The sequence below is a fragment of the Branchiostoma lanceolatum genome, chromosome 5, assembly GCF_035083965.1.
Source record: "Branchiostoma lanceolatum isolate klBraLanc5 chromosome 5, klBraLanc5.hap2, whole genome shotgun sequence".
In the NCBI taxonomy this organism is placed as follows: Eukaryota; Metazoa; Chordata; class Leptocardii; order Amphioxiformes; family Branchiostomatidae; genus Branchiostoma; species Branchiostoma lanceolatum.
This window is the reverse complement of record NC_089726.1, coordinates 21,819,539-21,841,528: the sequence shown is the minus strand read 5'-3', so window position 1 is coordinate 21,841,528 and position 21,990 is coordinate 21,819,539. Positions and strand designations below refer to the sequence as shown.

The window sequence follows — 21,990 nt, the reverse complement described above, 5'->3', positions numbered from 1 at the left end:
TCAATGAACAGATGAGCTAATCTTCCACTGATCGTGACAGAGAAGACAGACGCTATGTACAGTATTTACAGGTTCATTGTACCGGGGAAATTCCCCTAGCTCTTTTCGACAAGCACAATGAACAGTGGACCACGGCTTAATGTCCCGTCCTAAGGACTGCAACCCTTTCCGGTAGCGTGCATGTCGGGTGAGCGATACAGCTGGGATCGAACCCGGTGCTTCTAGTTCCAGAGGCAAGATCGCTAACCACTGGACTACCCACACCACACGAGCGAGCCTTTCCAAATTTATGGTTTGAATTTCTCAAGGCCATGGTCTGTTTCAGCTATCCGGTATTTACAGGAAACTAATTACAGAAGCTCAGTAAACATGTTTTTCATAGCTCCATTTATATTTCTAACATGACAGAATCACAACCATACACAGAAAATTATTACGATCATCAAAATCATGATAATTATTTATTCATCACACATGCAAAATTCTTTACAACCAAAACATTTTACATCGTTAATCAATTCAATACATCTTGCATAAATAAATACTTGAAACTGACTATAGAGAGGAAAATCTCACTGGCAACTGTAATACATGTATCTTCACTACTTTCTGCATAACATTCCATTGAGACCTTTGATACTTAAACAGTGCCTTTTTTTTGGCAATTGACATGTTTCCTTGAAAACAACACAGCTTTTTTCCAGGAAAAATAGTATACACCATAGTCTTTCAAATTAAAAACCCTAAGAGTAGTAAGACAGACATTAACCCTGGCTTAGTTATATTGATGGAAAATGTTCAATCCAAACATGGATTTGAGTTTGCAGTGTGTACACCTTGAAAAATAACTTTAGAAAAAGAAATGTACTGGCTTATTCTTGTGGGAATAAATTTCACTCTCACAAGGTTCAGATCAGTGAAAGTACTGTAAGCATTACAGAACTGCTAACACTAGTTATAACCCACTACTTAGTTCTTTGGAGGATATAGTTATGTCATTTGCTCAATGTTGATAATGCAGCTAAGCTCACTCGGAGATTTAAGTACGCATGTGCAGTGTCAAAGGTAAAGGCCCTTGCGCTGAGACGTAAACAAAATGCAAATCTAGACAATGTCGAGACAGCAACTGTTTACAAGACAAGGGCCTTCACCTTTGACACTGCACAATTGCGTACTTGAATTTACGAGTGGACTTATAATTATAACTCCTGTCTAGTTTGTATAAGTTCTGACTAGGAATTATTTTTCACATGTAAAATATGGTTCATGAAAAGGCAATAATATTGAATCATTACATGTCAATCCTTCACCCACATTCACTTATTATTTTTCGGTCTGAACAGGCTCTAAGGGCCAAATAAACTTGGTCTACATGTATAATGTTAACTATTGTATCTTTTCTGGCAAATAACACTTAGATTAATTCAGCCCATAAACCAGTCTGGTACACATTATACCTCCTGGGTTTTCATAATACTCCTGTCCTTCTCTATTTCTCAAGTACTTTGATGTACAATTTTTTTCAATAGAATTCTTACTTTATACTGAAAACATCAACTTGAAGACAGTGATCTAAATTCAGTAAAACTACACACGTCTAGTTCATTGATGAAGGTTAGATATCCAGGTAGTCAAAAATACGCCAAAAATAGTTACTCAAGCAACTGGATAAAATTTTATCCAGTTGCTTGAGTAACTATTTTTGGTACGTCTACATGTAGTTCACTTTATCACTACCAACAAACAGAAATTGCACTGAAATTTCCAACAGAACCATTTTCAATACAGTTACGAGTAGTACATGAATGTAACTTCTGATTATAAAATGGGGCCCAGCTTAAGTTACTATAACACAAATGGGGATCAGGCTTGCCCATTTTTTTAGTCAGTGACTTTTAGCTTATCCCAAGATGAGTTATGAGCTAGTCCTATCCCGTGGCCATACAAGTATTTAGCATTGCTAATTGAACATGTAATACAAATGTACATGTACTAGTACATGTTGATGATGTACTAAGCTATTGTCCCTTCCCCACAATGTATGTCCCTATCTCCAACTCCTATTGAGTGTCTTCATGGCAGCTAGGCGATGGGTTATCAGTGTAGCCATGACCAGACCCAGCAATATAGAACTGATGAAGAAATAGTCAAAGTCTTCCTTTAGAACGTCAAACATTTGCGACGGCATTATCCTGGTGTAGAACAGGTCTAGACCATACGCTAGCACCACGGAGGTGGACTCTAACCCTGCCGCCCCTATATGGATCCCGCGAATCCCCTCTACGGACTGGTTGTAGGTGAGAAGAGTCATGGGGTTGATGTGGAGTTCGGGCATGTAGGGGTACACCCCCTCTTCCTGGTGCTGCTTGGTGGGGATGATGGGTCGGCGTGGGTCTAGGATGTTCTTTGGGAACGTCATGAGGCCGCCGTTTGGGAGGGCGAGTAGGAGGCTCCGTGCGGTGATGCCGCGCTCCGTGTTGCTGACGGCCATCGCGGCGAGTCCCGTGGGAAAGATGTAGGCTTGCTGTAGTACCAGCGGGAGGCTCTGGGTGGAGAGGGAAGAGAACGTGGTGGAGTTCCTGTCCCCCTGCGACTCGAACAGCTCCAGCACGGTCATCTCGTGCCGGCGGAACTTCCCGTTCCAGTAGTGGTAGACGACCCAGTTCTCCGAGTGGACCAGGTGGATAGGACCGCTCGCTCGTTTGTGCTGCATGCTGTATACCACTTGTCCTGTAACGGCATCTACAAGATACAGAGTCAACAGAGGAATGTCTCTCTCGATGCCCTCGGTGACTACTGCTAGAAGGTTGGGGTTCAGGTACTTGTACATGACGCTTCTGTCGCTCAACACGCGCCCCTGCGAGTGAACGTGCTCGTTGGCTCTCCTCGAAACGACGCTCACGATCTTCTGGGACGGGATTGGGAGGCTGAGATGCCAGGCTTGCGCGAGTTCAACCGTCCCGTCCTGAGACGTAGCGAGGCTAAAACCAGTCAGCGTGCTCTTAGCCAGATCGGCGGCGTGGAGGAAGATCTTACCGTTGTTTTTCTTCAGGACCGACAGGACGGAGGAGGAAGGTGGGAAGATGTGAACTCCGTGGTCAGAGTCCACAATCATGACAGGGTGGAGGTGGTGGTTGTTCATCACAGGCAGGAGGTTTGCCTGCAGCACTTTGAAAGGCTGTGGGATACCCGAAGCAGAGCTCGTGTTGACAGGCTGCCCAGTGGTGGGGTTGAACGTGAAGACAATGCCGTTCCCCGTGGCCTTCTCCTGAGCGACAAGCATGGCCTGTGGGGGGTGGGGGAAGTGCGCGGTGGTCCGCTGTACGAACAGGTACATCTCGCCTTGGCTGAAGCACCGGATGTTCGGCAGGAAGTACTGCCAAACGACGTCGCCGTTTGCGCTGTCCAGTCCGTACAGCTTACCAGCCGACGTCACCGCCACGATCATCTTGCGCAGGTTGAAGGGATCCCGCTCGAGTTGTTTCTCCACCTGTTTAGCCTTTGGTTTCCTGTACTCTTCAAACTTGTCGGCTAGATCTTTCAGTTGTTCCAGCTGTGTGGAGATCCTCCTTGTGAACATCTGCCACACCGAGAGATCTTCCTCAGATTCTTCCCCAAACTCCTCCTCAAACTTGCTCTCCGTTTCAGACACGGGAAGGTCCACCTGATCCACGGCTGAGATCAACGCCAGCGCCTCGTTGCGTTGCCACATCACGTGCCCCTGGTTCCCCTGCAGCTGCTGCAGCATGAGCAGCGATTGGTCCTCCATCTGCAGCAGCGCGCGGTATCCCGTCGCGCCGTCCCGTTTCAGGAACGTGTACACCGTGACCTGCTGGGGCGACCCGTAATGCAGCTGACGGGCTATCATCTGAGTCAGAGCTGGGTCTTCTTTCAGGTTTTCTAGGTAGAGGCCGGTTACAACCAGTTCTTCCTTACTTCCTTTCTTCACTACGAACATGATGTCCCTTTCCTGACTCCTTGCCGTCGTGGTTGTGTACACGTCGGGGAGATCCTTCAGGACGGTTACCGTGCTTGCCGTTGCTTGTACGAGTACGTAGTGGTCCTTAGCCAGGCGCAGAACTACCTCCTTCCTCCCCACTTGTACCGCCCTGATGGCCAGGCTGTCGGGCTGCCAGCTGTTAAACCCCAGGGACAGGAGGGTGACTGCAGAGAAGGCGCTGCCGCCCACCAGGGACATGGTGTGGAGGGAGTTGGAGCTGGCTTCCGAGCAGACCAGGATGTTGTCTCCCGTGACCACGCACTGGGTGGACTGCGGCAAGGCCCATCCTGCTGGGACAACCCTCTTCACTGCCTCGTAACCCTTACCAGGGACATGGGTGTACGACACGATCTGTATAGTTGATTGGCTGGAGATGCTGATAGCGTGAAGCTGACCGTTGCTGGCTTGGTGCAGGACTGCGGTCCCCCCAGACTCCCCGCTTGACCAGACCTCAGTGCTAACCATCTCATGTCCGTCGACTGCTGAAAAAATTCTCAGCGTTTTCTTCGTCAGGACTGCGACAGATTCTACGTATGATCTGTCGTTCTGCTTGCCTTCTACTAGAAGTGCTTTGGCTGGGGAATCGTTTTTCTCCTTGGCGAGAAACTCCCACAGGAGAGTTCCGCTGGCGGGGTCCCACGCACGGACCGCGTCTCCTCCGCTGCAGACCGTCACCAAGACGCTGTTCTTGTGCAGTACCGCATCCACTCCCCAGGGGTCTCCCCTCTCCTGGACGTGCCTCCATGCCAGCTGCCCTGTGCGAGAGTTGATGGCCGCGACCACGTTAGACTCTGTGCCGACGAAGATGCGTTTGCTGACGGGCGCGGACTGGTCGAACGCGGCCTGCCTCACAGCTCCGATGTACTGCTGGTGCCAGTCGAACTTCCCGATCTGATCTTCGTACATGCCGCTGGTGGGGGGGACGTGAACCGCAAGGGCGGCAACCAGCAGTATCCATGGCAACAGGGAACCTAGACCGTGGGCTGTCATGTCGCTGAATCTCGGTGCTGAACGATTTTGCAATGAACTGATTTCCAAATGAGCACAGCTGTTTTTGTTCCCACTCTCTTTTAACGTGAGGAACTGAAAGAGGAAAAAAACATGAAAATCAATTTTTTTAATCATTATCATGAACAGTTCTTTTGTAATGGATGTCATCAAAAACATTTATGTCTTGTTTTTCCTAAATACCTGAATTAAGAATCTCTAAGGTACATGGTGACGTAATATTTTTCTGCATTCAGTCCTTCTTTGTAAATTATGCACATAAAATGATGAATATATGTATGAACGTGTAATAATGTCGGCGTGTTGCGCATCACGACTTTCTCTTCCTTTTCTGCATACCTGTTCCAATGATGAGTGATCTATAACACACTTTGATGATGACCAGTGGACATGATTGAAACCACATAATTCATATGCATGAGTCTCGTATAATTTTTCGTGATCACCTACATGTAAAACACGTGCATGTTCCTATGACCTGTTTTAGCTATAATCATTTTTACAAAGGTTAAGGAAGGTAAAATTAACAAAAACGGTACGAGCTATATCTTACAAAAACTTGGTTTCTTATTCTATAATACCACTGCTGTTGTTGGAACACTACAACTTACCACAGGACGCAAGTCGAGCCGTAAAAAAACGTCTTTTTGCTTGTTCTTCTTCACCTAGTCCGGGTTGTCGGCCATTTTGCAGCTGTTCGACTGCATCGAAAAATAAAAAGCATATTAAAGACAGACCTATCATAAATGCATACATCGATGTGATAAATTGGCTGCTTTAGTATTATATAATTATTCTTATCCCGTTGAATGATTTATCAATATTGTTGTTATATTCCAAAAATAAACGCCAAACTAACCTTCTCTACTATATTTTGTTACGTTTGGGTGCAATGATTTGTCTTGTCGTGCTAAGGACGATACCATCTTTTAGGGGTGTTCTTTTAGATTTTGTCAAATTTCTATATTCATATTGAATTTACGTAAATATTCCGAAAAGGCATTAAATAGTGATAAAGATTATGTTGCTAGGTCCTTAATTTCTGATCAAGTTCATTCATGAAGGACTCCTTGTCTCAGATGTCCTGGTTCGGTACTTGGTTCGGTCTGTTCGGTTCAAGGTCTTAATCCGTGGTGACGTCACAGATCACACCCACGTGTCCGTGAGTAATTTTCCACAAAGGCGCGGTAAACAACAGTCGAGTTTTGGCGCGACAGAACAGATACCTGTCAACATGATGGCTTCAGACGGCGTTAACGGCACCCAGGGCTGCCGATTCATTAGAGAAGAGGTCTGTAAACCCTTTGACTTACTTACAAGCCACAGTTTGAGGAAAAAACGGTGTTTTTTTAATGATAATTTGTCGACATATTTGTTAACGTTACGCAGTTGAAAGCACGTAGCAAGGCCCGCGCCCCAGATCATTGAAAAATCATAATAATGATAACTTTAGGCCTTGAAAATTCGTGTTTGAAGATTTGTCATCTAGCCAGTTTACTTTATTTTGTAGAAGACGTTGCTGATTTTCTTTCTGGTGTCGAGAATTTAGAAAATAACTCGGGGTAATTTTGGTTACTGTCCTCGGGAAAGGTAGCCTGACGACTCGCGCTCCTAGTGGCCAGCCGATTCTGTAACCGCGGGGTCAGTAACCTCCGGCCGAGAGCTTGTGTAAATACAGGCTACGGGAAAGGGACCTTATAATTTATTCACACTTTGTTTTGAACATCCTGGTTAGTTGAAATCGGGCATATTTTCTGAATCATAGAAACCAAAAACTTAGAGTAAAAGACAAGGATCAAATCTTCGTAGAATCGTAAGAAGAAGAAAATAAGCTAGTTCGGAGTTGCTACTAGTAGTATCAAAGGTGAAGGCACCCGGAACGTAAACAAAACCCGTCTGGGCGTAGTTATGCAAATCTAGATAATGTCGAGACAGGCACTGTTGGCAAGCCGAGGGCATTCACCTTTGACACTGCACATGCGTAGTAGCAACTCCAAACTAGCTTATTGACAGGTCTCACGTGACCCACGGTGTTTGTTTACCTGTTGTTGTTTTCCGAAGTTAGGTCCTCAGAAGTCAACATGTCTGGTAAAATGGCTACCAAATTTTAAATATAAAATGGATGCATGGTTTCTTTTGTTTATGAATGATGACTCAGATGAGGTATATGTACAAGATGACTGCAGTTACTGTAAAAGCATTTAAGTTTGTGTGGTTTTTATTTCACAGTAAAAGAGTGTTCGCTGTGGTTTTACGTTCATGTTTAAAACTATAGTAGCGCTTCAGTCGCAGAAATAAGTTTTGCGTTGGTTTTTAGTTTGTGATGAAGAGTTCACCTGAAAAGCGTGAACATAAAACCACTGCAAACATTTCTACATTCACGGTAACAGATGAGATAAAAGGTGATTGTCCCAAACCAAAACATCCTATATAATGTCCTTGGACTGATGTAACAGCGTGGTTCGAGTGCCACTTACTGACCTGTCTGCCTTGTCCTAGGTGCGTTGGGTTTGTGTGCTAGCGGCCCAGCTTCGATTGCCGTAATCTCCAAGCAGATCTACACAGGGCGCGGAAATCGTATATGCTAGCCAGAGAAGGTCCAGTCATCCATATAAGCTACAGGGCTGACTGGAGCTTATCTGGCTGACTGGAGCTTCCCTGGCTAGCATATACGATTTTCGCACCCCGTGTAGATCTGCTTGGAGTTGGAGATTACGATTTCCGGTAGACAGGAGACTGTACTACGGTACTACTACCCCTCCTGAATTTATGATGACAAGGTCTCTATGCAGCTGTTGAAAAGCCATGATTCTATTTTGGAGGAACCTCCTAGTCCTACCCGACCGAAGACCGAAGTTTTCATCATTAGATCTGTCATTTTTTGCTTACAAAAATACATTTTGATCAACTTCATCATATCAACAATTTTATGTCACGAAGTTCAAATTTTTTGTAAGGACAGGGTGAAGTTTTTCTCTGTTCTGATAAGCAAATTTCTGTCCTGGGAATGTGGGATGGAGGGACATGTTCTGGAGACGGCCTTCAGGCTATAAAGAAGCCAATCACGGGTATTAACATGTGCTGACACAGGTAAAGGATACCATCAATTATACAGGTGTAGTTATGTTATTCATTGCGCCAGTCTTCCAATCTGACTAATCGCTCGTTCTCATTTAAATGTACACATTTTGTAACTTCCGTTACCGTTTGAAGTAAGATGTTCCTGATATTAAGATATGCCATATATAAGGTGCCAAACTGCCGTTTTTAAAGCTAGAAAAGTTTTAAGTCATCATAAAAACGACAGTTTGGCACCTTATATGTGGCACATCCTAATGTCAGGAACGTCTTACTTCAAATGTTAACGGAAGTTAAAAAATGTGCACATTTAAATGAGAACGAATTTAAAATGATAAGGTTCTGTGAATAGTTCGAGACAATGTTCCAAAATGATCTGTATTTTGACTATTGTCCCACTGGGTAGAAGATCATGCAGGGTGCGAAATACTTTTTTGAGCCAGGTTGCCCATGTTGCAACCTAGGGCAAATGCTAGGTTGCACATCCAAATTTCAGGTTGCTCCAGCAAAATTCACCGATTTCTTCAAATTAAGCTTGTATGTAGCGCATAAAACGGTACTAATATTTCAAAATGTAAATTAGATAGTATTTTGTTCCCATTGACCTAACAACATCTTTTTTAGCCAAGGGCAGTGTGTTTTCGTCTTTTTCAGCTCAAATTCCACAATCCATGAAGGGTTTTGGATGGTTTAAAACGAAAAAGTGTTGATTTCTTTATTTCAATTGAAGATTTACCCAATTTTATGAGAGTGACACTGTGTTTTATGAGCTTCCAGGGCTCCGATTGAGATCTTTGGCTCAAAATATAAGGTTGCACACTGTGCTACCTGGGTTTGGAATTAACTTGCACCAACCGAAATCTTGTTGCACTGTGCAACGTGCAACCAGGTATTTCGCACCCTGATCATGTGTCGTAAAAAAGCCCTTAGGTGGAAAATTTTACAGCACCCCCTTTTTAAGACCTCTTCCCTATGTAGCACATAAGATACCAGGGTCAAATCCAGTCCATTTGTCTTGGCCAGCAGTGCTAGTCTGACATATAATGACAGATGGACCTAGCCTGGGTGTCCTTGATGACTCATATACCAGAGAATGTTCTGACATAGCCTAGATTCCATCATGTGTTCTATTTAGTTTAGTTCCCTGTTGTAGATCGGAACTAGTTAAATTACTTACCGGTTACCGTAGTTATGTGTGGTTTGGTATGCATAGGTTAGATGACGGCCGTTGTTAACAGTCGTTTAATGTACATGTAATACATGTTATTAACCGTTATTTGGAAATTAGTACCCAAAGTCTGATTGCAATCAAACAAATACATGTACTACTGCTGTATACACTACATAGCAGTAACTTGGGTAAGTGTTACGGAGAAAAGACAAATAGTAAATGAACAAAATTTTATTACATCTATTTCTACTTCAGCTATTGTACAAATGTTGTCATGATCAGTTTGCCAGAAAATTAATCCACTCACAATACAAAATGTGTGTACAAACATCCTGAAACTGTGTACAGTCATACAAGATCATTTGTACAGATACAGATTAACAACATTTGCCTATTTGAGATGGCCTGAACCTGGCTGGCAAGTCTAGCACTGAGAATGGGGCATTCTTGGGTCACCTTTGCCTGAGGGCTGAAGGTTCATGCTGAGAGTACTATATGTTGTACATGATACTGTGTAAACAATATGGAGGGTTCAACATTGCTTCAAACATGGTATCATTGGCACTGGATTGTCCTTATATGGTGGGATTACAAGCATTAAAAGCTTATCTAGAATTAGGAGAAAAGGAGAAAATTTTCAAAGAGATACAGTATGGAAGGGGCAAAGTTATTGAGTCTAGAGTGGTATATCACGTAAGTCAGTATTACTTTTAGTAATAGGTTACTTATAATAAAGTCTAGTCTATAAACAGTATGAAAGGGTCAATGTGAGTTCAGAGTGGTATCATCTTCATGTATATGTATATCATGTTGCAAGAAAGAATGTCCCACAACTTTAAAGGTAGGAAGGCAAGGAAGAATCAGACAAAAAGTGGAAATGAAAGGTTATTGCAAGAAAAATATTATGGTGTAATTTTTGACAGTGTTTTTTTTTTTGTAATTGCCAGACTGTGTACCAAGGCGAGTGGCTCTCTCTAGGAGTAACCACCTACCAAGATTCGCACGGACAGCATAGGTGAGTCAGCTTAGTTTTCTTCACCTCCTAACCTTTTTTCTGTATCATTCCGTTACCCAAGCAGGAACAGGGTGTACTGTTTGCCAAATTGCAGTATGTTTCATAGAAAGTTGTTGAGACAAGTTATCATGGGAAATAAACTGTAATTCTTGTTTCTTTCACAGTGACTGTAACTTTATATTCACTATTTTACCGACTCCTCTGTCACTGTACCATGAACTTATCATTACCATGAAAAAAACTTGTCGTTATTTTCTATGATTCCTTCACACATCCGTTTTGTAAATTATTTGCCACCATCGTGAAGTTAAAGTTCAGTGAAAATGGCCGTTTTCCTTACAGCATGAAATTTTGCTACCGTGAAATTAAAGTGAATTACAGTAGTACTGGAATGACAGTGTAGTATTATGTACATTACAAGTTTTACCAACAAATATGACATTTCAACAATTACATGGCTTCTGTACATTATGACATGTTGTTGTTTGTTTGTTTGTTTGTTTGTAGAACGTGGGAGACAGTCAGAAGAACCACAAGATGTGATGGCTACAAGACTGATGGTAAGATTACTTAAATCCAAACACCCACGATTTTCAACGTCCTTAAAGGGATTATGCATTTCTTCAAGTGTTATGACTTTCTTTAAGTTAAATTTCATGATTAGATGGCAAGCAACAAATTGTATACTTGTTTTTTTTGTTGTTGAACTTTCCCCAAATACCCCAATTGTTTCATTTGTTAGGTCCAGTTATGTTTCCTAATGCAGGGCTCGAAATTCATTTTTGGAAATAGGTGCACTGGTGCACCCAACCCCAAAAATTAGGTGCACAGAAGGAATATTGGGTGCGCCACATAGAATAAAGTTGAATGTCAGCCAAACATAATCATAAAGTTTAACTCGCTTAAGAACTTAATCTGTAAGTCTATAGTTAACCTTAAAATTTCACACAAGCGATACGTCAAATAAAGTACAACAAAAGGTTATATTGCTTTTGCTATTTCTGATAATTACATTTCAAGAGTATGCTTAGTGTACAATAGTGTGTTTACCCTGTAGCCTACAAAAATATCTAGGTGCACTGGTGCACCACAGTCAAGAATTAGGTGCACAGCTCCAATTTTGGGTGCACACAGGTGCACATGCACCCACTATTTCGAGCCCTGTAATGTGATGAGTCATTTGATTTCTGAACATTCATACATACATATGTACATGTACATGTGTCATGATGTTGCATTAAAGTCAGTGCAAATTACTAAAATGATGTACCCACCCCTGGATCAGGTACCCCACAGCAAAATAATTTGATGATGATCGTTGTTTCTTACAGCAGAATAATTAAATACTGATTGACTGAATGACATATTACATGTATTGACTTCAGGTGCAGCGGTTGTAGCAGTGTTGAAGCGAGCCCTGCACTACGACCAGCTCATCCTAGTGCAGCAGTTCAGGCCGGCTATCAATGGTTTCACACTGGAGTTTCCTGCAGGTAGGAACATCCAAAAGCTACTTCCTTTTAAACTTCAGCATGTTAAGGTACCCATTTGACACCACATCAAATTTGTATCGGTTGTGGGGTTTGGCAGCAGGAAGAAGGTTAAGATTGTTGTTTCCAAAAGTTGCTCCTTATCCCAAAGCTGCTGGCAGTCCTGTCAATAGAGCGACTTTGGGATACAGGTCGAAGTTGTACAGCACAACTGATTTTTTTCTGTGATGGAACATGTGAGCAATGCTAATTATACATGACTTGACTATGCATATGTGCATTGCTTGAAATGATTTTATAGTAGAGGGAGTGAGGGAAGGTATTGGTGAAAAAACTAAATAATATTATGACAGCACTATTTCAAATTTTGGGTAGTTTTTATCTTAGTTAGAAGGCACCTTTGTATATCCTCCAAATCCAATTTCTTGCATTCATAACTTGGAATTTTTTCTGCTCCCCAGGCCTGTGTGATGCAGGGGAGACTGTGGAGGACTGTGCAATCCGAGAACTGCGGGAGGAGACTGGGTACACGGGCCAGGTCATCAGTGTCTCACCAGGTAGTTCTCAGTCCCTCACTCGTCTGTAGTCCACTGGAATGTTCTGGGTCTTGATTACTATTATTGGTTGCAGTCCTTCATTAAAGACATTGTAAACCTACCTGGCCCATGGCAGTTTTGTTCACTGTTTGTGTTGTATGTCACTTTGTGAGGGCACTCAAAGTCAGCTATTTTTGACATCAATGTTCTAGCCAGCCTGAGATTTTTACCCGCCATCTCAATTTTGTTCGACTGAATATCCTGTTGAGCACAGAATGCACAAGGCGCCATGCCTTCGAGATGCAAGGGAGGTCCGGGGGCATGCTCCCCTTGAAAATGTCGAAATATAAACCCTCTGAAAGTCTATTTCCTGCATTTTGAGGGGCAAATTTTGCTGGTAGAAAGTCTGATGACAATTCTTTTGGTGAAAAATTACACAAAGGCTTTTTTGGGAGGGGGCCATCTTGGAGCTGATTTTTGTCCACCAAAAATGATGCGTTGGCCAAAGTTTTTGAGTGACAAAATTCTGTCGAATGACAGATCTAGAATGATAGGTGCTGGCTAGAACACTGTTTGACAGTCATTTGGACTATAAGTGTTTTATGAGACAGCGTTCTTGATGGATAAGGAAATGATGATAAGAAATTTATTGTTTGGGACAACATATTCATTCAGTTACTATTTTCCAACTCTGTTCCAGCTACCTGTATGGATGCAGGACTTTCCAACTGTACCACCTGCCTGGTCACAGCACAGGTGAGATATTAGACCAACTGAAATATGTTGAACTTCTCTTATTGTACCATAATTGTACAAGTAATGTAGTTATTAATAACTTTATGAAACAAAAAAATGAAACGACTGGTCAAATTTTGCATTTTACTAGTCAATGTTTAAATTCTTACTGCTATATTTTTGAAAACGATTGAAAAAGATCTGTATGATATGGCATGTATGTCAAGGTTCTTATTGGGTTGTTGAGTGTTGTTTGGTGTACATGTAAGTTGTGTAAATGCATCAGTCATCATTAATCCTGTTTCAAGATTCTAATGTATGAGTTGCATGTTTCTGTTCCTTTACAGATTGATGGAGATGACATTGTGAATGTCAGACCAAAACCACACCCAGGTAGGTTTGGAGTTACCGTATCACATTTTGTGATCGTAGCATTGAAGACTAATACTAATCCGATTGTTTCAGACAGGCTTTTCTGAGTGTCACTGACTGTTTTCTCTGGAAATCAAAGGTTGTTGAATGAGTGTGAAAGTTTTTCTTCAGTTTACATCCACTGCATGGTTGAAATGGGCCCTGTCCCTTGTCTTAGATTTTTTATCGAACAGTAACTGTTATAATGTCCTTAGCTATTATTGTATGATTTTATACAGTATCCTTTGTCAAATAACAATATGGTGTTGATGTCTGTCTCAGTGGACATTTCGGTGTTAAACTAACATTTGTCTTTTGTTTTTTCTTCACCCTTGCATGTTACCTTGATAGAGGAAGGAGGTGGGTGGTGGTTATTGTCTTCTCTTAACACTGGTCTGAGACTCTTAGTATTTGAGAAGACCAAACTTGAAATGCATTATGCCGTAAACTTCGTGATCACTATGTCTAGATCTACCTTCAGCATTTTCTTCACAGCTTACATTTGGTTATCCTGCTACTAGGTGAATTTGCCACATAAAATGACATAACATAATATTGTATGATGACAATGAAAAAGTCAACTAAAATAAATATGTTCATGAATTAATCATCATTACTAGTACAAATTCAATACAAATAAATCAAGATAACTAAGTATAACAGTAATATATGTCCAGAAGTCTACTGGAAGTCAATCAGTGGATCAACTTGAATACACAACAACTAAAAGCTTTAAAGTTGAAAGTGGGGTCCAAGGTAATCAATTGTCATCTCAATGTTCTCTATCTTCCAGAGTTTCTGAAGGTGCTGTACTTCCCCATGAGTGAGCTGATGACGAGGATAAATGGTGAGGCTTTTGCTTTGATAGAAACCAGTTATGTCCATGTGGAGACAGGGTCTTGTCTGTCCTGATTTCATTAAATCAAAATACTACATATGCCAGGTCGCTATCAAAATCATACCTTTTGGAAAAGGTGGATCTTTTTACCAACACAAGAAAATAGACACATTTTTTATGAAGCCTCTTGTATTTTAAGTAACTTAGAACCTGATTGCGCAAAACATGTGACTTTTCAGATGTGTACATGTGGCGGGTAAATTGTTAAAGGTGGTTGGAAGTTGTTATTGTGTACCAACACATGTACATCTTCATACAAACTTTTGTTCCATAATAAACATATACCTTGGTACTAGTTTATTCCTTATTAATGCAACAGACTTAATGTCTCATGCCATGGTCATAAGCAAGTAGCGTGCCGTTGACATGTATATTTAGGTTTCCCTTAGACACATTCTTGTACCCAGGCTCCAACAGAACTTTTAGTCAACGAAAAACGTTTTGTTGAGATTTGGGAGCAGGTCTCTTTTGTAACACTGGGTTACGAAAGAATGCATGAACGGTGTAGTTGTGGCAGAGTATTAATTCGGCAAACAACGACTGGTTTGGTGCCCAAGTAGTTCCTTGTTATAGCAGTTGTATCCAGTAATTGATTATAGTTTTGCGGGTTTCCCTGACACGAGTGGCCAGCAGTCGGCTAATCCTCACACCACGCTTCCAAGCGGCTCTGTCCTGCGGGTCACAAACCTTAATGTCCTTCCCGACGCACTCCATGCAATTTTTTTTGGCCTACCTCATCCTTTGTTGCCCAGTTACTGCAGTTAATGTGATAGTGTTAATGCAGCCACTGGCTCGTTCAATGTGTTCATACAATTGGAGTCACAGAGACCGAAGCACTGAGGCTATGTCCACAACTGTAGATGGTGTCTTCTTCTTCTGGTAATGACATCGGCCGGATATCGGCCATCACTGACATGTCACGGGTCAAAGGTCAGGTTCTAAACAGAACTGGACACCTTCGAGACGAAGGTGGCCAGGGACGAGGACTGGACCTGGACCTAACATAAGTAAAAACAAGGAAATCACTGTTTTTCCCTCTAAACTAGGGAAAGAATCACAACACACACACTTCTACAAACCCACTTGTATATTCACAGAACAAAGAACTTTCTTCACAGAGTAGAAAACTACATCCGGGATCTTGGCCCCTGGGACCTACATGTAGTGTGCAGGTGTGGGATACAGAAGGCGGGAAAACTACTAGATAAACTATTACCCACTTATCATAGCTCTAACTACTTGTTCCTTCCAGATTATTCTAAGAAGGAGGGAGTGATCGTGGACTCGCGTGTCTACATGTACGCCATGGCCCTGCAGCAGAGCAAGGGGAAGGACCCTGTACAGAGAAGCCCTGGTAGAATCGACAAGAAATAAAAACTTCAGCACTGCAAAAAAAAACAGCTAAAACCATTCCCTTTATTCCTTTATCCCTCCCACCTTCTAATTCTGTAAATCTTTTGCAGTGGTTTTATTTTCAAAGTCTTTGCGGGGACCTCTTTTCCAAGAAATCACAACGCCATGAATATGCGTTTCTAATGTATTACTGAATTATTAGTAAGTTTTAAAGCAATGCGCCTTGTCTCTAATGTTATTTCTTAAGTTTGACATGCTTTGCCTTTTTTGTACAAAATTTTCTCGATTGTGAACTTTAAAAAAAGCGAAAACCTCCTTTCCCTCTCTACCGGAAAATAAACCCACTGCAAAAGTAAAATGGATTTACAGTAAGCTACAGGCATGGAAGCATATTCCTGTTCTTGAAGACATAAGATACATTTATCTGGGCATCTTAAAGAGTAAGACCTGATAAGATTGATCTTGACCCCCACAAGTTATCTATAATCTAAGAGAAATACTCCAGGTGACCAAGACTAAGAAGTCTGTAGCATATTCAAGTAATATTTCAAAGTGGGGGAGTGGAATTCAAATTATATATGGTGGAGGGTGTCGGGCATATGCACGCAAGAGTTTGTGAAGTATGACTGTGGAATAATTGTCAAGGAGTGTTACCGTTTGATTAACCCTTTCTTTATTCTAAGAATATCTAAGAAAAGTGAAGTCTTTGACCTATAAGGAAGCTCTGCAAGTGATCTACATATAGAGCCGACCCTGTCACATGATGTAGTCAAATGATAGATATATACAGTGTTAATTTGATTACATAGAAAGAAAATCTGAGTCAAAACCTAATTTGGTTCTATTTACCATTTTGAAGTCTTCCAGTGCTTCCTTATTCTCTGCATTACCTTCAATTTAACTTACATGTAGCTCTGTTATAATGATACTAAATACTTTGGTCATTGAATGACAGTTTGATTACTGTGGTAAACAACATTATGTTCTATGAGCCGTATTGTGAACTGTTCAAGGCTGAGTTGTGAGCTATAGATATAGTTAAATCAGATAGAAATATTTCTAAGAAACTACATTGTTGACTTTTAGTCGTGTCCGCGTGGTGTAGAGGTCTGCACACTCTGCCTCTCACCACATCTGGTTCAAATTCCGTGGAGCCAGCGGCCCGAGTTCGCGCCCGGGCCTGGACATGACTGGAAGAGATGCGCATCGTCCTATCGGATGGGGACGTAAAGACGGCGGCCCCGTGTATGAGGGAGCTTTAGGGCGTCAAACCTCTGCATGTAAAAGAACCCAACACACTTATCGAGAAGAGTAGGGGTGACCCGGTGTGCTTGGCCAAAAAACGTGAGCCGTGGCGAAGCCGCATTGCACTACCACTAGCTACTTGAAAAAGCATTATGCTTCACCTCAATCGAGGATGCCTGCTTTACCTTACCTTTAAAGTGTACCCTTGTACAGTGTACATGTTTATGATCAGCTTTGATCCTAAATTAAAATAAGAGCTTCAAGTTGTGAGATACACATAATCTCTAAGGCATGTTAAATGTTGTTTTTGTTTTTCCTTAAAATGTTATAGTTTGAATGTTCTTTGCCCATTTATCTTGATAGTTAGCATAAACATGGAAGCTAGAAAGCACGAAAATTTACCGTATCAATATCTGCTTGGATATTAATAGTGAAATAGTTGTAATTCCTTGCTCATTCATGATCAGACACCCCTATGTATCACATTGAAACCAATGTCTCGAAATGTACAGTATATGTGCCAAGAATTTGACCCTAACATGATGCTTATTTGTATATCTGCGCATGCTGCACATTTCATAATGATCATTAATATTGCTGCTTTAATCTGTCAAGTGCTTGAAATTTAAATGAAGAAAGTGTTGTTTTTTCATTGCCAAAATTTAGAAGGCAACTAGAAAACATGCCGTTTTTCTAAAGCCACGGGGCCAGTCAAAAAAGACCTTCATTTATTTTCAACTTTGGTGCTATGTTTGCTATGATGCTTCTGTTTAATTTTATTTCATGAATTCTGTAGTGAAATACGGAAAAAAGTTAAAGCTTATTCTCTGCAATTAATATACAATGTATCTCCTCACACCATCTCTGCATGTAGAATTGGTCAAATTTGTATGTAATGTATGTGTTGCTGCTATTATTCGCTATAGCAAATGTATGGGATGCGCAATAGAGCCCATATGATGTATAGATATTAATCTAAAGGATGGTTATGTACTAGTTATTTCAGTGGTCCTGGGTCAGAATTGTTTGTGTATTCCTTTGATGGTTGAATAGCGCCATCAGGTAGCGGGGTTAGGAATTGCAGGTATTTGCTGAAGACTATGTGATGAAAATGTACGTCATAGAAAATTGACGTTATTAAAAAAATGTTAGTATTTTGGTACCCCAACCATTATGCATTTTTTGTTAAGTAGGTTGAGAAAGCTTGTATATCACATAAAACTATGATGTCAAACACACAATATGGTGTTTTATGGCCTAAAATTCATTATTGTTTAGCTACATGTGTTACAGTGTCTTACCATATTTTACATGTGGGTTCTTCTGCTATGCTACTTGTCGCTTAATTTCAATGGGAGACTACAAGTATAACACAAAACTTGGTGGAAAAGAAAAATGTAAAAAAAAAAAAATGTGCTACTGGTACCGTAACAGTGAATGTTAGAAAAAAGTTCTTCTGCCAGTAATAAATTTTCAGCTGGAAATTTTGTCAGAATTTTTGGGAAGATAGGCTTTTTCAATTATTTACAATGTACTTAAGAATTCAATGTGTCCAAGTTATTTACACCAGTAGTCTAAAGATGCCAGTTTCCATCCAAGCACAACTATTCAGTCACAAAGACATGTTTATTGGCAAAGTCTATTATAGCATTTTGCTATTCAACAAGGAGTAATAAAAACATCTATACATACAAACACATGTACACTTGTCATCATTTCTGTTTGTGTATGCATCTGTCACAAAAACGTATTTCTTACTGCAACATTTAGTAAAACATGGCATTCAATTCTGTTAACATTCAAGGCCATGTGGATTTGATTATGGATGACATCCTCAGGGAACTCCAAAACTCATACGAGCATGGGAATAAAAAAAATGTTTGGCAAAAAAAAAAGTTGCCTTCATTATCAAATCTACGTGGTCAGGAAGGATGAACAAAACTAAACACACAGTATGGTTAGCCTCCATAGCAGGCTCTGAACCGGCCTTTTAGGGGGCTAAATAATATACCTTTTGCAGCCAGCCCGTAATCATCACCCACCCCCGTAACTATTTTACCGACAAAATGGTTACGGGGGTGGCTGATGGTTACGGGCTGGCTGCAAAAGGTTTAGCCCCCAAAAAGGCCGGTTCAGAGCCTGCTATGGAGGCTAGAGTATGGTAAACCGAGTAATGTATTCTTCAGTTTTGTTCTTTCAGTGTTTCACATCTTCTTTTTGGAATTGACTTTGGCATTCTCCGACATTAGTATCCCTTTTCGGAAATTTTTTTTTTGTTTGTAATTTACAGCATACATTTTCTCATTTTTCAGCTGCTTTGTATGATTTACAGTATGGCCGATTTTTTTTTTCTTTGGAGATGGACGAAAATTGATGCGCGCTCAGATGTCATCCATATAATCAAATCAACATGGCCCAATGTATAATAATTGTTGCTGCAAGAGGCATTTTAAAACACAAGCCTTTTGGCTCCAAATTTGCATTGGTTACCGGGCTTAGCTACAGGGAGGTTCAAATACAAGTGGATTTTATCACTGCACTTAAATATCACGGATAAATAAAGTTGCTCTAATATGTAAAGAAACGGCATTTAGCTTGTACTAGTAACTGTATTCTAAAAACTGCTGTTCTGACTTGAATGCTGGTGCATAGGTAGGTACACCACCATCTAAATAAATGGTTCTCACACTTTCTAATGAATATAACCAAATACAATGCTTCTAGTACACCTTTAACATTACCACGTAATGAAATGTAATTGTTTCCATATTGTCATCATTCCTCCTCTTATAGAACTGCAGTACTTACAAATTTTAGAAATGTTTGTAAACTTCAACTACATTGTTCATTGTATATATGTACACACCACAAAAAAAGGATTTCCAAATTCATTAAACTTTTGTCTTGGTAGTCCTTTAATAAAGAGACGATAAAAATGGAATAACACAAAAATAAAACATGGCAGGGAGACAATAATTAAAGCTTAGTAATTGCAGCAAAAGATAAAATAGTATATATATGTTATCATTTCCATGAAAACAAAATACTAAAGCTCGGAAGAGACTTCTATGATGTATTGTAGCAAAACACTTTCCCAAAACCAGCTATAACATTTATTTTAACTTGTAAACATGTTGGCAAGTTTCGCAAAAGGTATTCTGGGACTTGGGCTCTTTATTTTCCCACTGGTCATTTCGTAAATCCTTTTGTTGCCATGTTGGAAGCCCAAAATTTCAGATTTTATGTTATTACACCTATTGTCATGTTTCTGCCATACAATATTATCTAAAGAGACATACATGTACTATAAAACTTATGTCGAAAATTCAAAATTGCTAGTGCCTTTTCAGACTCAAACAAGTCAAAGTCAAATGGCTATGGTTTTTCTTGCCACCCAGCTGGATAAAGCATTTGAAAACGAGTACTGCATTTATTAATTCTGCGTGTAGGGGGCGTGTTAGACCTCGCCAAAGTTGATGTGTCCCGTCTGCGTGGCGTGTTCCTGGGCCTGTTTCTGCCCCGTCAGACACGTGTTACACACCAGGCAGCGCAGCGTGAAGCCGGACACGTCTGTAAACTGCCGGTTACTGCGGGCTTCGGTAGCGAACTCCTGCGCCAGGGCGAGGATGGAGTCATCAGTCGTTGGGAAGATGGTTTTCGCGGGAAGGTTAGGGTCTAGCGCCTCCATGTATAGGGCATCGTAGTGGATACCATCATACAACAGGAGCACACGCTGGTCATACCTACTGTCTTCTCCGAAGCGGTCTACTCTGCAAGACTGGATGTCAACAACGTCTATTTCGGTCTCGTAGACTTTAGATAAGATGGAGACTTCGATAGCCCCTCCCCAGCTCTCGGCGTTAAGAATCCACGCGCAGTACTCGGCGTTGCTCTTTCCAAGGAGAGCTTCGTTGTAAAGGACGTCATTGGAGGCGACGACGTCGGCAATCAGATTCCGCATTTGCGTGGCACGCGACAAGTCCATGACCCCTCCCTCCATGACAAAACCGATGGCGGTGAAGAGGCAGGAGTTGTTTGCTGGCACGATTTTGCGCGTCATCACGCCCTGCCCGGACAAACTAAAGTTGCTGTTACTCGTCGGGATCGTACGCTTGTTCGAAGGTACTGGAGCCGGCGTCTTGCTCCTGTCTTCCTCTATCACTAACGTGTCACCAGAACATATCGGTAAACTGTTCAGCGGCGCGGCCTCCCCTTCGAACTTAATGGGGTGGGGAGGGAAACCGATCAAGATCTTCTGCGAATCCTTCGGGATGTTGGTGAGCTCAGCGATGAGACGTTGAAGGTCGGCGACCGTAGACTGCGTCGTGAGTCCCTTCATGAGGTGCTGACCGTTCTTGGACTTGCACCGTAGCGTGAGAGCTGAACCGGACCCACTCATTGTTGTCGACTGCTTCTAACATGAAGAGTAAAAGGTGAACAAAATATTATGTCATGTTCTAATAATAATCTAAATTCAAACTTATAGTGACTCAGGATGAATCATTTGACTCTAATCAGGTATACTTCCTTGGTGTATCACAGATAAAGAATTTGATAATTTTATCTCAATATCTTTGAACTTTGAAAAGAAGGGCTTTTTGAAAACCGTTTCACATCATAAGGACAAGAATAAACATTTCTGAGCCAACTGGCCTTGGTTTTCCAAAATTATGGAACACAAGGCAATTATGTTATAAATTATAGCTTCAAAGTCTGTGTGAACCTTTAAGAACTGGGTATACAAATACAATAGCTGAATTCACAGACGTTTCGTTTTCTGACTGGGATAAACCATAACTTACCCACCTTTTTCTGAAATCTCCAAAATACACAACAAAGAAACAAAGAACAGCTGTTCTGATTCAAACCAACACAAAATGGCGATCATGAAGGTCATAGGTCAGGTACACCACTACCAAATGTTGAAATGATGAAAATATTATTAAGAAATAAAATATTACATCAATATAGCTTTCAGATTCATTTGAAATTTTAGCAATGCATCTTTTATCAGTAAAATGATTGATTTATGTTCATCAACGTTTGTTTT

The 21,990-nt window shown here is 41.1% G+C and overlaps 3 protein-coding genes across 8 annotated transcripts; 1 reads left to right on the top strand and 2 right to left on the bottom strand.

The window, feature by feature from the left end:
• Window positions 1-1,146: 1,146 nt before the first annotated feature.
• On the bottom strand, window positions 1,147-5,709 carry LOC136435703 (ER membrane protein complex subunit 1-like). Its single transcript, XM_066429366.1, has 2 exons — window positions 5,620-5,709; window positions 1,147-5,083 (listed from the first exon to the last, which is right to left on the bottom strand). The coding sequence occupies exon 2, from the start codon at window positions 4,988-4,990 to the stop codon at window positions 2,048-2,050; it is 2,943 nt and encodes a 980-aa protein (XP_066285463.1). The 5' UTR covers window positions 4,991-5,083; window positions 5,620-5,709; the 3' UTR covers window positions 1,147-2,047.
• A 455-nt stretch (window positions 5,710-6,164) lies between these two features.
• On the top strand, window positions 6,165-18,635 carry LOC136435717 (ADP-sugar pyrophosphatase-like). Of its 2 annotated transcripts, XM_066429398.1 has the most exons (10): window positions 6,165-6,299; window positions 10,205-10,272; window positions 10,780-10,832; window positions 11,658-11,765; window positions 12,224-12,319; window positions 12,999-13,054; window positions 13,381-13,426; window positions 13,796-13,804; window positions 14,238-14,291; window positions 15,595-18,635. In XM_066429398.1, the coding sequence occupies exons 1-10, from the start codon at window positions 6,243-6,245 to the stop codon at window positions 15,714-15,716; spliced, it is 669 nt and encodes a 222-aa protein (XP_066285495.1). In that variant the 5' UTR covers window positions 6,165-6,242; the 3' UTR covers window positions 15,717-18,635. The 2 variants fall into 2 exon arrangements, with proteins under 2 accessions (XP_066285495.1, XP_066285496.1); XM_066429399.1 differs by lacking the exon at window positions 13,796-13,804.
• Window positions 18,552-21,869, bottom strand: LOC136435714 (ubiquitin thioesterase OTU1-like). 5 transcript variants are annotated; one of them, XM_066429392.1, is made up of 2 exons: window positions 21,747-21,869; window positions 18,552-21,354 (listed from the first exon to the last, which is right to left on the bottom strand). In XM_066429392.1, the coding sequence occupies exon 2, from the start codon at window positions 21,337-21,339 to the stop codon at window positions 20,398-20,400; it is 942 nt and encodes a 313-aa protein (XP_066285489.1). In that variant the 5' UTR covers window positions 21,340-21,354; window positions 21,747-21,869; the 3' UTR covers window positions 18,552-20,397. The 5 variants fall into 5 exon arrangements, with proteins under 5 accessions (XP_066285489.1, XP_066285490.1, XP_066285491.1 ...); XM_066429393.1 differs by having other exon boundaries at window positions 18,552-21,351; window positions 21,747-21,863; XM_066429394.1 differs by having other exon boundaries at window positions 21,743-21,861.
• Between the last annotated feature and the right edge of the window lie 121 nt (window positions 21,870-21,990).

Coding starts and splice junctions, on each gene's coding strand:
- LOC136435703 (XM_066429366.1), bottom strand. CDS start 4,990: ATGACAGCCCACGGTCTAGGTTCCCTGTTGCCATGGATACTGCTGGTT.
- LOC136435717 (XM_066429398.1), top strand. CDS start 6,243: ATGATGGCTTCAGACGGCGTTAACGGCACCCAGGGCTGCCGATTCATT. Junction 11,766..12,223: donor CACACTGGAGTTTCCTGCAG/GTAGGAACATCC, acceptor TCTGCTCCCCAG/GCCTGTGTGATGCAGGGGAG. Junction 12,320..12,998: donor GGTCATCAGTGTCTCACCAG/GTAGTTCTCAGT, acceptor ACTCTGTTCCAG/CTACCTGTATGGATGCAGGA.
- LOC136435714 (XM_066429392.1), bottom strand. CDS start 21,339: ATGAGTGGGTCCGGTTCAGCTCTCACGCTACGGTGCAAGTCCAAGAAC.